General features: G+C 35.5%; 2 protein-coding genes and 1 long non-coding RNA gene across 4 annotated transcripts in view; 1 reads left to right on the top strand and 2 right to left on the bottom strand.

The window, feature by feature from the left end:
* The window catches only part of aco1 (aconitase 1, soluble), a 22,810-nt gene extending 16,102 nt beyond the window's left edge, over window positions 1-6,708 (bottom strand). The window contains exons 1-4 of one of the 2 annotated variants that reach the window (XM_048185318.1): window positions 6,552-6,708; window positions 1,866-1,999; window positions 1,351-1,520; window positions 616-752 (exon numbers count right to left, since the gene is read on the bottom strand). In XM_048185318.1, coding sequence (XP_048041275.1) covers window positions 616-752; window positions 1,351-1,520; window positions 1,866-1,962 — 404 coding nt within the window. In that variant the 5' untranslated portion in view covers window positions 1,963-1,999; window positions 6,552-6,708. Of the gene's footprint in view, window positions 1-615; window positions 754-1,350; window positions 1,521-1,865; window positions 2,000-2,561; window positions 2,717-6,551 lie in introns of those variants that run through there. The other variant, XM_048185317.1, reaches the window with a different exon arrangement.
* LOC125265220 lies at window positions 3,452-15,815 on the top strand. The gene is made up of 3 exons (XR_007184229.1): window positions 3,452-3,513; window positions 11,790-11,891; window positions 15,681-15,815. It is a non-coding gene; the product is annotated as an uncharacterized LOC125265220 (long non-coding RNA).
* LOC125265219 (U2 small nuclear ribonucleoprotein A') lies at window positions 11,513-15,897 on the bottom strand. The gene is made up of 4 exons (XM_048185321.1): window positions 15,686-15,897; window positions 13,737-13,919; window positions 13,552-13,629; window positions 11,513-11,876 (listed from the first exon to the last, which is right to left on the bottom strand). Exons 1-4 carry the CDS (start codon window positions 15,895-15,897, stop codon window positions 11,732-11,734), a joined length of 618 nt encoding a protein of 205 aa, XP_048041278.1. The 3' UTR covers window positions 11,513-11,731.

Genomic DNA, 15,897 nt, shown 5'->3' with positions numbered 1-15,897 from the left:
GTCTTACTATCGAAGTCAGTACTTTTGACAACACTACTCCCTTGTGAAAAGGAAGTGCACTTAACTTTATTAAATGTGCACTTTTAGTGAACTACAAATCTTCAAAAAGTATATTTTTAAAAAAAAAACATGGTAATGAAATAAAAGATCGCTTAAGCGTAGAGTTTCTTGATTGTTTCTTAAAACACTTAAGTACATTCTTAAAAAGTGCACTTCATAAAAATGTTGACATTTTAAATTGCATTTTATATAATCTTTTGTTGTGCTTTTTTGATGTGTTGACTAACATACTAAAGAACATGTAAAATACATGATCATTTAACCGCAGAGCTAAATTCAATATTTCATTTAAGTTAATATATTTTAAATGTACTAAACTGCAACTTTATCATTACAAATGTGTAATTACAAATATATTTAAATAAATGACAGTAAAATAAATAAATAAAAAGTTTCAATAGAAATAAAGTATATTTTAGTTTACCATAAATACTTGTCAGAACATTCAGCTGTACACTTTAACCATATTTCAAAGACAATAGTTAGATATAACTATAACTATTAACTAGTTAGATATAACTATAACTATTTTACATTTCTGTAAAATGAACCTACTTCCTGTTGAAGTCAACCTGAATGGAATGATCTATGACAAGGTCTGCCGGACAAACTGGATTTATCTTCTCAGGGTCGCCCTGTAACTTTTTCACTGCATCACGCATGGCTGCAAAGTCGACCACTGCAGGAACCCCCTGTCCACAGTGCAATAAACATTGAGACAAATATATAACAGACAGATAAAAAACTGCGAATTGTCAGAAAAATCTAATTTTTTGAAATGAAACAGATTAGACAATATATTTAAAACTGCATGCTTTTTTGTTGAGCATCATATTTGTTACGACAAGTGTTTATGACTCATATAGTATGATATAGTGAGAATATGGGGCTCATACTCAAGGAGGAAAAAAAACACCTCAATTTTATACAGAGATCCAAACAGGGCAAAAATGCAATTTGGTGCAGTTGCAGCTGATATTTATATGGCCAAAAAGTCAGAAAAAATGATGAATGGATAATCAAGTAAAAGCAAAGTTGCTTCAATCCAGTAAGTGATCTTGAAATATTACTAACAATATAAAAGTCATTCTTATTTTTACTATATAAAATTCAATAAAGATTTCACAGCAAAAACACATGTGCATCACGATCTGAAGGGGAAAGTTTTTGCAATTATACCAAAAGGCCTTTGATCAATCAGTGGATTGTGTACAACAGGTTTTTCAGCAAATTTGGAGTTCTTAGAAATCTGCGTATCAAATATGAAATGCTTTATAGGGTTAAAACCTACGTGAAGTCTTGCAAGATGACGCGGGCCGGTCTGAAAGGCACCTCCACAGTCTGACTCTGCGTCACCTTCCAGTTGAGGATTTTCTCCACATCCTCCTTCTTCACCAGGAACTCATCACAGTTCCTCACTGCAGACTCCAACAGCACACGGATGGAGAAGGGAAGTTGGTCTTCAAAGAAAGGTGCAGAGATGTCTCCAGTCATAATAACCCGGGACAGCTGATGTAACTTTCATTATTTGAATGGTTAGACCAGAGGTGTCTAAACCTGCTCCTGAAGGGCCACTATTCTGCAGAGTTTAGCTCCAACTCTTAATGAACACACCTGAAAGCAGCTAATCAAGGTCTTAGTCGAGGTCTTAATCGAGGTCTAATCAGACTCACTACAAACTTCCAGGCAGGTGTGTTGGAGCTGGTTGGAGCACAAATCTGCAGGACGTTGACCCTCCAGGAGCAGGATTTGACATCTCTGGGTTAGACAATTCAACAAGGCAAACATAAAAATTTGTTTCTTACCATATCTGGGGTCTTTAAGTTTTTTAAGGTTGAAAAACTTGTGGTCAGGCTTCTGGGGGTCCAGAGGCTCAATAGTGTGTGCATAAGGGTTCGTCATAACTAAAAACACGCTTCCTTACAGCACACTCTTGAACCTTAAATTGAGAAGAAGAAAACAATTAGTAAGTAATTTAAGTAGTAATTTACTAATTAAAACATTTTGGGAATGATACAATGGTAATACCATGTTTTTTGTACATGTACCATGGTAGGCTATTACTATCTGATATCATCACTGTAAAATGGTACCTCCACATACTTTTTTGTACTCACAAATATTACAACCAAAGTATGGCATTATGCATACATTCCCTTGTGAAAAAGAAGTGCACTTAACTGTATTGAATGTACATTTGTAGAGAGCCTTAAATCTTAAAAGTATATATTGTAAAAAAAAAAAAAAATTACTTGTAGATAACATAATAATATACTATAACACATTTTCATTTAATAGCAATTAATATGCAATTAAGTGTCTGAAAAGATTACATTCAGTTTGCACTTGCGTATATAATTTCAAAGGATTTTTTCCCATTATAAGTACTCTTTTTAAAAGTAAGCTAAAGTGTACTTCTTTGTCACAAGGATTTAAGAGATTTAACAAGGTTGACCAGCATTTGCAGTTCACTATTAAATAAAAACCAATCATAACTACACCTTTAGTCCTGTGCTGAACGGCAATAAAAGTTCCAGTAAATCTTCTCCAGTTCAGTTCAAGCTTTGCAAAAGAAAGATCTGGCACTTTTTCTGCCTCTATTCAACACCAAAGGCTTGAGAACTTCCCAGAATTAAGAGGTTGGTACGTGACAGCCGGGACGACACCATCTGAAGCAGCTGCCAGCACACAGCATAAGAGATCAAGGAGGAAAACTTTATCACTGCCTCCACACAGACTAGTTTATACAGAAGCCCTGTGTTGTCAGATCTACAGTTTACATCACAGCCTTGAAATCTGCTCGATCTTACAGAGATCAGTTTTGTGCAATGAGATAAACATGGCCCTCTCCAAAACTGTCACAGATAATGAACTGTATGGTATTTGTTTTGGACTCCACACAAGTGTCAAAAGAAACTCATACACAAGTCTGGAGCTTTGGAAATGTTCTGGACTGGTTGTGGAGTGATGCATCAGGTGAGTGTTCGGGCCATGACGTTAAGTTGTTGCAAGAGTCAGAAGTAAAACCAACTCTATTTCTTCACAGCAATTTCCTAATGTTTCAATCAATCCTTTCTTTATCCAAGTCATGTCTGCTCATAGGTCATGAATCATGATTATTGTGTGGCAGTCTGACTAAAATTACTATATTTAAAGGGGACCTATTATGCCCTATTTAACAAGATGTAAAAATAGTCTCTGATGTCCCGTGTGTATGTGAAGTTTTAGCTCAAAATACCCCACAGATAATTTTTTATAGCATGTTAAAATTGCTACTTTTAGTGGTTGAGCAAAAACGAGCCGTTTCAGTGCGGTCCCTTTAAATGCAAATGAGCTGCTGTGATCGGGCTAAGAGGGCGGAGCTTCACGAGCTGATTCTCCGGTGACTGGATTCAGTCAGGACGCGCTATAATGTCAGAAACTGCGAATATATGCTGCATGGAGATAGAACAGGTATAGTTTCGTTCAATTACGGTTATAACTTATATTGTCTTCTTGTTTTTAATCCACTATATTAGTACAAGTCTGTTGTACCATCCGAATGATGGCCAAAACTATACAGATGAGTGTTATCACGAACAGTTTTTAATTGTATATCTTTGAGTAGCACATTTTTAGCACAGTCTCTGTTTTGTATTGTCCCTTTGTATTGATGTTCGTTCACAAAGCTGTCCGGTGTGAAATTATTCGCGCAGACAAACGAATTTCGACAGAACTGAGGGAGCATTTTCCTGGAAAACCAAGTTAATCCCCCTGTTTTCAGCAGCTCAGATTTAGGGAGTAAATGGAGAGAGCTATGTGGATTAATCCATCCACCTACAGAACTCCTAAAACGCTTGGGAGACATTCTCGTCAGTGCAGTAATGGCGGACTCGTTGTAAACAACGCGCTCAGGGCGGGTCTATGTTCAAACTTGAGTGTCAGTCAACACTGTGGGCGGGGCCTGTGGCTTTTGTGACGCCACACTGCCAGGGATCTGGAAACGGCTTGTTCAGAGACACTGCTTATGATTTATGTGGACTTAAAAAAAAGGAGTGGGTGGATTTTTATCACTATAGGGTGGTTGTGTACACACACTGCCAACACACATTTATGTCCAAACACCAGGCAAAAGTGAATTTTGCATAATAGGTCCCCTTTAACCTCTGAACGGGATAGTTTAAATATTTGATGTGCTCTACACTGTAAAAACAAACAACGAAATGAATTAAATGAAGTCCATTGTACTTAATAGAAAAACGTTGTGTGAACTCAATTTCACTGTAGTAAGCTGAACTTGATTGAGTGATGATTGAGTTGAGTTGCAGCAGATTTCTACTTCCCAGCATGCTTTGCATCAGATTGTATTAATAAATGTTGTTATTTTGTGTGTTTTATTTATTTTATTTTATTTTAACATAGAGAGACATAAGTTAGTTTTTAATGTTGTGTTATGTTGGGATTTACAGGGGTTCTGTTATGTTAGTTTTGTAGGGTTATCATTGTGGTGAAGAGTAGAGCCTGTGGTTAGGTTGAGGATGGGATGCAAAAGTTTATATCGATTTTATATCTTGCAATTCTGACTTTATATTACACAATTGTGAGTTTAATTCTCAGAATTCTGACTTTATATCACGCAATTGCAAGTTTATATCTCAGAATCCTGACTTTAAAACTCGCAATTGTTAGAAAAGAAGTCAGAAATACTTTTTTTATTTAGTGGCAAAAACGGGCTTCCATACGACAGTCTCTTTGATAGTTATAATAGCACGTGTTATTTGCTATCTAACATTTAACCAAAATCTGAATGTGATGTTTATGTACATAAACTCTATCTAATTACAAAATACTGTAGATTTTCATTTTTCAGCCAATATCATTTGGATTCAATGAAAAAAAACAGCCATTGAATATTCACAGTTAACTATTTCTGATTTTGCAGTAATTCATTCTATAGCAGAAAGCAGCAGTTCACAATCTAAGGATTTCAAAAACATTTAAACCTTAGAGGAAAAATGAGGGCAAGAGGGCCCCTAGGGGCCTAACATGCTTCATCCCAGCATGCTGCCTCATGTTATCAGGTTAACAAGTTTAACTCGGTCCTCCTGGGATACGAGGAAGCAATGAGACCAAGCTGTACAGCCAGCAAAGTGGGTTTTTCCTACAATAATGGCAGCAGAATCGTGCAACACATCAAACAGAAGACAGGACACAACCGACCAAACAGGGTGAGCCACTAAACTCTCCAGCCACCCTAAGGGGGAAGGTAAATTTATGCTAAATGATAGAACAAAGCCATTACCATTATTTAAACTAGGGGTTTTCAATCTTTTAGATGCAACATGCCCCTGATTATGATCATTCTCGTGAACCCATCCTAAAATTTAAAAGGCACCTATAAAGTTTCTTGTTTAAAGACAATTTATACAGTGAAAAATTAATATTATAAATATGTTTAAAATACATTTGAAAAATATTTAGCTTCTAGGAAGTTAAATTAAGTTTTTCTACTCATTACTAGTATTTATTTTAAATTCATTACATATTTTAATTTTAACATATTTATATACATTTATATAAACACACACCCACGCATACATACATACATACATACACATATTTACGTATATATAATGTATATGCATGTATATGTGATTATTTATTCATTCATTCATTCACAGGCCCCCTATTCCTCGTGGTCCCCAGTTTGAAAACCCCTGATTTAAACAGTTCAACTTGGCCAAGTTCACATCATAAGAAACATAATTCCTCCATAGCATTTTATATGTTTCTGTGATTTAGAAAGGTAGGATACTTTAAGAATAAAACATATATGAATGCAAAATCACCAGCTTTAAGTTACTCCCATCATTAATCAGTATCTGCTATCTCAAAGTGTGAGACTGAGTGCCAACTGCCAAGCATAACAGACTAAAGGAAACATAATCTGAGGTAATATCTGTACATTCCCACCCAGTCTTGTGACCAAAAGCCATTTTCTGTGGTTGTGTGTGTGTGTATTAGACTCTGGACTATGAAATGAGGCTGCGTTTCCCTGTCTTCCAGGGACTTGTTTAGAGAATGATTTACTGAAGATAGTAGTCCACGTTTTCCGTCTTTGATTGACATAACACTTAAGAGAAAAAATATTAATGTATAAGTGAACATCACTAACTTCCCTATTAGCATGTGCAATATCACTTATTTCATTGAGAACTGGCAGATAGCTGATTAGCTAAGTCAACCAAATAAGAGCCAAAACTGTACATATTCCCCACTCGATCTCGGTCTAACATACAAGCATTCAAGCTGTCACGGTCCTCGTGCTAATAACTTCAGTTGCATCCTTTTAATATGTAAGAGCATTGTTATTAGCTTGACAGAAAACAGTACAAACACTATGAACTCAAACTCCGAAAGCAATGAAATGAGACATGCCGACGAGAATGTTGCATGTAGTTATGTTCCTGGAGCACGATTTCACTGTGTAACAGTTTGATCAATCAGCTTACCTCGTAGTGTTAGAGTAGATTTGAGTCTTGCTGTCACTGGATGTTCGGCCTCCTTAACTCTACGAGCGGCGTTGGTGTTTTTACCGTAATTACTCTAAAATAGCTGCCTACTACACCTACTGTATCTACTAACTACACAATTGAAGACCTGTCATACTGTCATATATTATACACTTAAAGAATCACTACTTTATGAAATGTTAAAACGGTTGACCATAAAATACATTTACATTTCTACACGATAAAAACTTGACGTTTTGACAGATAAAGACATTCAACAATTGTATGTCTATTATGTGTATTACGGTAATGATTCAGCGCTTCTGCGCCGGTTTTCTTACTGTTATGAATGTGTGGTAAAGGTCATATTTAGTTCATTGCTATTGTAATAAACACCATAAATCACATTTAACATCCGTTTTCATAGGCTACTTGCATAAATTAGTGAGACAGGTCTAGGCGATGTGCATGAACTCGGTACAAAAATAATTTGAGGTCTGATCCAGTTACAAAACATCCTGCATAGTGCATTAAATGATGTGAGGGGCAGTTTTCTTTCTTTAAAAAAAACATACTCTTCATGAAGATGCTAAAACATCACAACAGAGATAAACAGGCCTATAGTAGCCTACATGTGGGTCTACAAAGGCTGCTGGCTAAAATTGTTATTGTCAGTTATACAAGAGCCTACAAGCGATTTTTATTTGCTATCAATAATCTGCTTTAGCTGCAGTTATATCAAAGCAATAAACTAGACTATGCATATTTTATTGGTTTATTGCTTTAAATAAAATAGTTTCAACATCATAGTTCATTAATCCTTGCCATAAGCTGTTCAGGGTTGCTTTGCAACTTGTCACATTAAAGTCAGCATGAAAGGGAAGATTGGCTTCTTGATCAGGAAAAAAAATGTAGGGCGGGACTTCCTTTTGTCCATGGGGAACTGATTTGATGGTTGTGGTTTGCTATTGGTGGATCTCATGTGAGTGACAAGTTGTCCCACCCTTATGCCAGTAAACACATCATCAGAGAAGAGATATCGCTGCAGGAGGGAGAGGAATTAATTTTTATTAAAGGTGCAATATGTAATATTTTTTGCAGTAAATATCCAAAAACCACTAGGCCAGTGTTATATATTTTGTTCATATGAGTACTTACAATATCCCAAATGTTTGCAACTCTTTGTAAATCGTGAGAAAATTGCAATTTTACCCAAGGCTCCAGGACATGTGAGGAGTCGCCTGTCAATACCCGCGTTCAAGGGCGTAGATTTGGTTTCAACATTGGGGGGGTTGAACGTTGGTATGCTGTCTGTTATTTTATTTTTTTATTAAAAAATAATAATAATCTGTTTTGTGTGTAATGTTTATTGGATTATTTATTTCTTATCTATCTATCTATCATCTATCTATCTATCTATCTATTTATCTATCATAACTTTATGAAATTTATGTATAATCATTCATCAAATTCTAACATAACTGTGATTCTAAAGAAAGAAATTATGTTAAATATTGAAACCGCCAGTAGGCGGCAGCGATTCGCTTTTTTTATTGTCAGTCACTTCAATCGTTCATTCAGCAAATTCGTTTAAAAGTCAGATTAATTTAGGAAGAAAACAAACACCGATGTGAATACTTTTGTCATTGATAAATAGACACTATTAAAAAATGAACTAACAAAACAGACGGCTGTTTTGGTAACTGGTTACAGTTACACTGATAGTTATGGCTGAATTGCAATGGATTAGCTAGCTAAAATATATGTGGAATGTACTTAGCTATTACAATATTCTCATACCTCCTTCTCAGTACATGCTTTATTCTTTTTAACGTCCCTCTTTGACCAGCAGTTTAATATAGTCGGCTGGGCAGCGGTTCTCTTCATTTTTTGAGCTACCCGTACTCTCTCATTCAAACAATAGAGCGCCACTCGCGTTGTTTTGGTGAAAGTGCGCGCATTGGATGGACGTTACCAATCGGTTCAATGGAGGGGGAGTATATTTTTCTCTAATTTATTATGACAAACTCATATTTGAATAGAAACGAAATTATTGCTACAAAATAAATTAATTCTACATATTTTTCATCTGATCTAATGTGATTTTTATGTTTAAATATTGGGGGGGGTTGTAACTGAAGCATTTGAATATTGAGGGGGTTACCTCCCCCCCATCCCCCCCACAAACTATGCCCCTGCCCGCGTTACCCTTGGTTTCCGGTTATATTTTGTAGAAACCATGGAAACAGCAAAGATGCTTTAATATATTACATGTTTTAAAAGACAAAGGAACAACTGTTTTGATATATTTATAGACAGAAAACTAATTGTTGTTATATAGCTCAACACGTTTAGTTTTGAGAGTATCATGCTTTACCATGCCTCAGAGAAAAACACTACTTTGTCAAGTAGCTAACATAGCATAATCCGGTGCAGCTTTATTTGTTGCAACAGTAATACAGAATTTTCTCCATCATACAATATTTTTTAAAATGAATTACATGCCATTTATCAACACAAGCATTTATTATTATATTCTAAAATTGATCTATCTTACTGCAGTGTGCAAAAGTGTCTCACAGCAGCCGCAGAGCAAATGCACAGAGTAACGTTATAACATCATTTTCAACACACTCAAATGTATCTAATATGATAAACAGAGCTGCGTTTCCTCATACTCATGACCGGAAAAGCGGATGCGGCGCCGGCGACTGTGTCATAATAAAAGTTCTGCTGCTCGTGAGGCGTGTGTGGCGCAATCGCTCCAGCGGCCTCATTCAGCTCCCACAACACTCGCTTCTGCTCTGCTTCATACTACAGTAATGTTAATAGTCGCATCCATGAACATGATTTCTTCCCGAGTCCTATCCCTATTCTTTTCCACTGACCGTTGAGGTGAAGACCACATGTCCCAAGATTCTGTGCTCAGACTTGGCGTCATCAAGCTACGCCTTTGTTTTGAATAGACCTCTAGCGACCTCTAGCGGACAGAAAATATTACATAGTGCACCTTTAAAGACACAAGAATTAAAAAAAAAAAAAAAATTATGTGCAAAATAACTGCAATAAAAACAAGAAATGTCAATTTTAAATTCATTGTGACTTTAATAGTTTAATAATAATTACATTCTATTCTTCCATGTAATAGTTACCCTAACCGTAAGCTTATAGAATTCAAATTATGTGCAGTATTTCCAGTGGCTTTGAATGAGGCTCATTCAATCAGATTTTTCTCTTTTAATATAATATTAAAACATCTTTCCTGATAAAAAAAAAAATGTGTCAGTTACTTAGAAGATTTATTAAGTTTGACTCTTAAAAGTATTAAAAATTCATTATTATCAGATAACTATTGTTGATCAGATCATTGTTTTGAAAAGCAAAAAAAAGGAAGTAAAAATATTTCCAATGCCATTTCATATTTATTTGTTGTGGCTTAAAATCCAAGTTTAAATGTGATGTGATCTGCGAAAACCCATCACATGGTGAAATTTTACCTATTAGTACAGGTAATACCATATGAAAGCTGTATTCGAGCCCTTTCCAAATCTGTTTTTACTTTCTTTCATAGCTTTTCTGTAACAAAAGTTATGTTATCTGAAGTCGGCTGATCGCTCTGATTTTCAGAAATGGAATTCTGAGGAAAAACAGGTTTAAATAACTGTCAACCCCTTTTCTTTGCATAGACATGAAAATGCACTATCCAAACATAAATGGTTATAATTCTAGAATGCTTTGGAATATAGACCTAAATTTGGTCTTGTTTTAAAGAAGACACTTGTCAGATTATTGTAGAAGTCAAATAAATTATGAAAGTGAAAAAAAAAAGTTATAGAGGTTTAAGTTTATGAAAATGTAAAAATATAATTGTTTATATTTTATAATAATATATTACAAAGCATGTTTCACTCTTAAACTGCAAGAAAATAAAAGCCAAAAATGTCAACATTACTAATTTTAGGTTGAAATATTTAAAAAATGAGCTTTCGGTAAGATTTTGTTTGAGCGGTACCAGTACCAACCTTTTCAGTAGATGACACCCAAGCTCCATATCTGACCATTTAACTGCACCTCCATTTATTTGAGTGATCTGAACCATATATTTCCATATTTTTATACATTTTCTGAAGTAGACATCCTATTCAGAAGTAGTATGGGTAGTTTGGCAGAATTTGATTTGAATTCAACCTCTCATAAACACATAATTAGAACATGTGTGTTCATTATAGCTCGTTGTTCTCTTGTGCTTCGCCTTCTCACGATAACATTGTATTAGAAAAAAATCTTTGTATGTCGTAGTTTATACAGGACTGGCAGGAAATGTGCATTAATACACCTTCATTCTACATGTTATGTGGTTTATTTTGATAGGTGAACTGTCTTTGTATTTGTTATGATATTTTTGATGAAATCCGATGGCTCAGTGAGGCCTGCATTGCCAGCAAGAAAATTAACACTTTCAGATGCCCAGAAAGCTACTTAAGACATATTTAAAACAGTTCATGTGACTACAGTGGTTCAACCTTAATATTATAAAGCGACGAGAATCAAGATTCGAAACAAATGATTCAAGTTTCGAAGCTTCATGAAGCAGCTTTTTGAAAATCGCCCATCACTAGATATTGTGGAATAAAGTCACTATTTTGTTATTTTTGGCTCACAAAAAGTATTCTTGTCGCTTTATAATATTTAGGTTGAACCACTGTACTCACATGAACTGTTTTAAATATGTTTTTAGAAGCTTTCAGGGCATCTAAAAAAGGGAGTGTTATTGCGGGCGATGCAGGCCTCACTGAGCCATCGGATTTGATCAAAAATATCTTAATTTGTGTTCTGAAGATGAATAAAGGTCTTACAGGTGTGGAACGACATGAGGGTGAGTAATTAATGACAGAATTTTCATTTTTGGGTGAACTAACCCTTTAAACAGTAACGTTAGAGAAAGACGGCACGAAAGAAAATGGCATTCAACCTATTTTTTTACTTTACTGAAAACATTCAATCGTGACATCCGACGGGTTTCTCCAGATCGCATCACAAATATGATCTGGTGGATGACTTAATTCACTTCCGGTCAACGGGCTTTGAAGCTCATGAAGTCTGGAATGAGTGCTTGGATTGTTGTGGGATAGTAAGTCATCCAGCCCTGGAAAGTGTGTGATATGATTAACAATTCTCTGTTAGCGATGAAGCTCCTTCCTCCTGCTGCGGCCTTCTCTGATTCTCTGCATCCTGTAGGTCTTTCGGGCCAGTTCACGCTCTTTTTCCTGCACCTCTGTGTCATCCAGCACCTCCAGACTGGGTATCTGACTGATCACATACTGCCTGTCATAGAGAAATGTAAGTATATAGTAGTTAGTATGGACAAATTTTTCAGATTGTATGTTAAACTTACTGGCACAAATACTAAGTTATAGCACTGAAATCTGCTTAAGCAAAATATGACCACTAGATGGTAGTATACCCTTGTGAAAAAGAAGTGTGCTAATTGAATGTGCACTTGTAGTGTACTTCAAATCTTAAAAGTATATTATCAAAAATGGTACTTGCTGATATAAAAAAATAAAAATATATAAAAAACAAACAAACATAATTTACCACTTTATTTACAAAATATTCATTTCCAACGCACAAAAACATCTTGCTTTCATGTCAACAACACAACATGCATATGTCGTGTTGCTCTCTTGAATGTGCATTGGAGCATTATTATGTCAGTTGGATTTTGTAAATAAAATGGTACAATTTTGTAGATAAACTGGTTTTACAGGTTTGGAATGACATGAGTGTGAGTAATTAAAGGTGCAATATGTAAGAATTTTGCAGTAAAATATCCCAAAAACACTAGGCCAGTGTTATATATTTTGTTCACTTGAGTACTTACAATATCCCAAATGTTTCCAACTATTTGTAAATCGTGAGAAAATTGTAATTTTAACCAAGGCTCCGGGACGTGCGAGGAGTCGCCTGTCAATTGCGTCATACCTGCGTTACCCTCGGTTTCCGGTTTCATTTTGTAGAAACCATGGAAACACCAAAGACGCTTTAATATATTACATGTTTTAATAGACAAGGGAACAACTGTTTTGATATATTTATAGACAGAAAATTAATTATTATTATATAGCTCAACACGTTTAGTCTTATTGTTTAAATCTAATTTTCTTGATTTTTTTGCAAGTACCATGCTTTTCCATGCCTCAGAGAAAAACACTATTTTTTGAAGCAGCTAACATAGCATAATCAGATGCAGCTTTATTTTTAGTAACAGTAATACAGAATTTTCTCCATCATACAATATGTTTTAAAATTAATTGCATGCCATTTATCAACACAAGCCATCCAGCATTTAATATGATATTCTAAAACTGATTTATCTTACTGCAGTCTGTAGCAAGTGTCTCACAGCAGCCACCGAGCGAACGCTCAGAGTAACGTTATAACATCATTTTCAACACTCTCAAATGTATCTAATATGATAAACAGAGCTGCGTTACCTCATACTCATGACCGGAAAAGCGGAAGCGGCACCAGCGACTGTGTCATAATAAAAGTTCCGCTGCTCGTGAGGCGTGTGTGGCGCAATCGCTCCAGTGGCCTCGTTCAGCTCCCACAACACTCGCTCCTGCTCTGCTTCATACTACAGTAACGTTAATAATCACATCCATGAACATGATTTCTGCCCGAGTCCAATCCCTATTCTTTTCCACAGACGGCTGAGATGGAGACCACATGTCCCAAGATTCCGCTCTCAAACTTGGCGTCATCAAGCTACGCCTTTGTTTTGAATAGACTTCTAGCGACCTCTAGTGGACAGAAAATATTAGATATTGCACCTTTAAGTATAGTCTGTTAAAGTAGTAATAACTATTTTAAAAAAAGTTGCGCTTCTTTTTCACAAGGGTATGTACCATCTGAACTTCTAAAAACAGACCAAAAAGTACAGGCTGAATGTTTACTATACAAGCAGATTTCAAACATCAGTTCTTCTCATGCTTACCTGTAATCAATATACTGCGTGAGACTGCCTCCATTAAAGTAACTGGGTGCTGCTTCATTGTTCATCATACTAAGAATTCTACAATGAAACCAAAGAGGTAAATCACTTGAAATGTATTAAAAAAAAACCTTATTATGCCTAAGTTAATGCATGAATAGATGTTCTTGGGTAATGGATGAACTCACTTGATATTTGGGAACTTGCAGCAGATCTCTTCCACAATAATGGGCAGGTTGCTGATTTTGTTCTTGTTGATCCACAAGGTGGTGAGGCTGGGCATGTAGGGGAATTTGACATGTGCGTTGTAGTTGTTGCAGTCCAGGATGAGTGTGCTGAGCTTCTCCAACCCCCCAAAAGAGCAGGGTTCCGTTAGCAGCTCGGTTAAGGGCAATCACTTGAAAAGTGTGTGTGTGTTCTTGTTGAAAAGGCTTTCTTCTAGTGCACTCTTAAAAATAAAGGCTCCAAAAGGGGGGTTTCGCAGCAATGCCATAAAGAACCATTTTTGGTTCCTCAAAGAACCTTTCAGTGAACAGATCTTAAAGGGTTAGTTCACCCAAAAATGAAAATAATGTCATTTATTACTCACCCTCATGCCTTTCCACACCCGTGTGGGTGTGGAACGACATGAGGGTGAGTAATAAATGACATTATTTTCATTTTTGGGTGAACTAACTCTTTAAAATGACCTCTTTTTGTCTTATGTAAAGAACATTTTAATAATCTGAATAAACTATATTTTTGCTATAAAGAACCTTTTTTGCAATTGAGAGGTTCTGTGGAGATGCCAGAGATGCCTATTTCTGTTTTTAACCCTATAAAGAAGTACTGTATAATATTTGAAACACAAATTTTTAGGCCTCTAAATGATCAACATGATCAAAACTTTGCTGAAAAATTTGCTGCACACAATCTACTACATACCTTCTAGCGTTTGATTGATAGTTCATCATTTTTAGCAGGTAAAAGACCTTTTAGTGTAACTGTAAAAACATCCCCCTTCAGGTCATGATTCACAAGTCTTTTTGCTGTGAAATCTTTACTGATTTTAAAGTAAATGTAACAATAACTTTATATTGTTAGTAATATTTCAGGATTAAAATTTACTGACTGAAGCAACTTAGGTTTACTTGATCATCAATACATGCATCATTTTTTTATGTTAAAATGTGAGTCTTAAATATGATACATTAGACTTTTGAAGAACACTTAGTTAGCATTATATGCCCCCCCCCACACACACACACAAACAATAAAAATAATACAGTTTTGATCAGAAAAATTAAGCATTTAAATATAATCTTTTATTGAGATATATAGAGTAACAACTGATATTTATATGCATTTTATGTTAGTAGCCTACTGTTATAAAGATCTAATTTATTTACAGTCAAACCAGAATGTATTCAGACACCTTGAACATTTCTTTCATTATTACAGTTTATAGTAATAAAATATGACAGGATCTCAGAGTTAAACTGTGTCAGAAAAATTAATCTTAATTATGTCAGATAACACTTTAGCAAAACATGGTCAGGTCAAAGTGTCTGAATAATTTTTGGTTCCAAATTTTTATCAATTTTACTGGTAGTCCACTGTATGAAGAACTTTTGGGTATAATATGTCACAGTTTACTTTATTTTGCTATACTCACTTATAGTGTCCTGCACCCACTAGTAAAAATATATCAAAAATGTCTGAATAATTTTTGGTTTGACTGTATATACAAGCCATCAGAATTTCATCTTTTTTGGCATATAAATATCGGCAACTGCACTAAATTACATGTTTTGCTCAGTTTGGGGATCCAAATCAAATTAAGCTGTTTGTTTCCTCCTCGAGTATGAGCTCCATATTCTCACAATATCAGACGAGCTGTAAAAGCCTGATGTATCTAATATGATGTACTCAACAAAACAAACACTGTACATTTTTTTTTAGATTTTGATTAAAATTGTAATTAAATAGCTTGTAATAATAGCTTTACAGGGTTAATATTCCAATTTTGCAATCTGTGAAGAAAAAAAAACTCTATGCCCTAGTGAATATAACCAGCATATTTATGTTGTTATATTATACATTATATGTTAGTAAGACTTTAAACATATGACCAAATATCTGATTCTCAAAAGGATACTCATCCAGCAAGTTGTAACTGAGGTCCAGAACCTCCAGAGTGTCCTGTTGCTGAAGGATGGTGTCATAGGGAATCTCCAAGAGGCCCTGGTAGGCAAAAGAGAGCCTCTGAGGACCCACCACCACAGCAGGACCACCAGGGGTCGGGGGCCCGGCCTCCATGTCACTGCTCTCACACTCTTCAATGCGGTCGGCAGCCCACCACCACGGCAT

Source organism: Megalobrama amblycephala, linkage group LG3 (genome assembly GCF_018812025.1).
Source record: "Megalobrama amblycephala isolate DHTTF-2021 linkage group LG3, ASM1881202v1, whole genome shotgun sequence".
In the NCBI taxonomy this organism is placed as follows: Eukaryota; Metazoa; Chordata; class Actinopteri; order Cypriniformes; family Xenocyprididae; genus Megalobrama; species Megalobrama amblycephala.
Note: the sequence above shows the minus strand (reverse complement) of the source record. Positions and strands in the feature narration are given on the sequence as shown.

What these genes read in the sequence shown, in the direction of transcription:
- LOC125265219 (XM_048185321.1), bottom strand. Translation starts at nt 15,897, where the DNA reads ATGCCGTGGTGGTGGGCTGCCGACCGCATTGAAGAGTGTGAGAGCAGT. An exon ending in TGCAAGTTCCCAAATATCAA is followed by an intron (nt 13,630 to 13,736) that starts GTGAGTTCATCC and finishes GTTTCATTGTAG; the next exon opens with AATTCTTAGTATGATGAACA. An exon ending in ACGCAGTATATTGATTACAG is followed by an intron (nt 11,877 to 13,551) that starts GTAAGCATGAGA and finishes TCTCTATGACAG; the next exon opens with GCAGTATGTGATCAGTCAGA.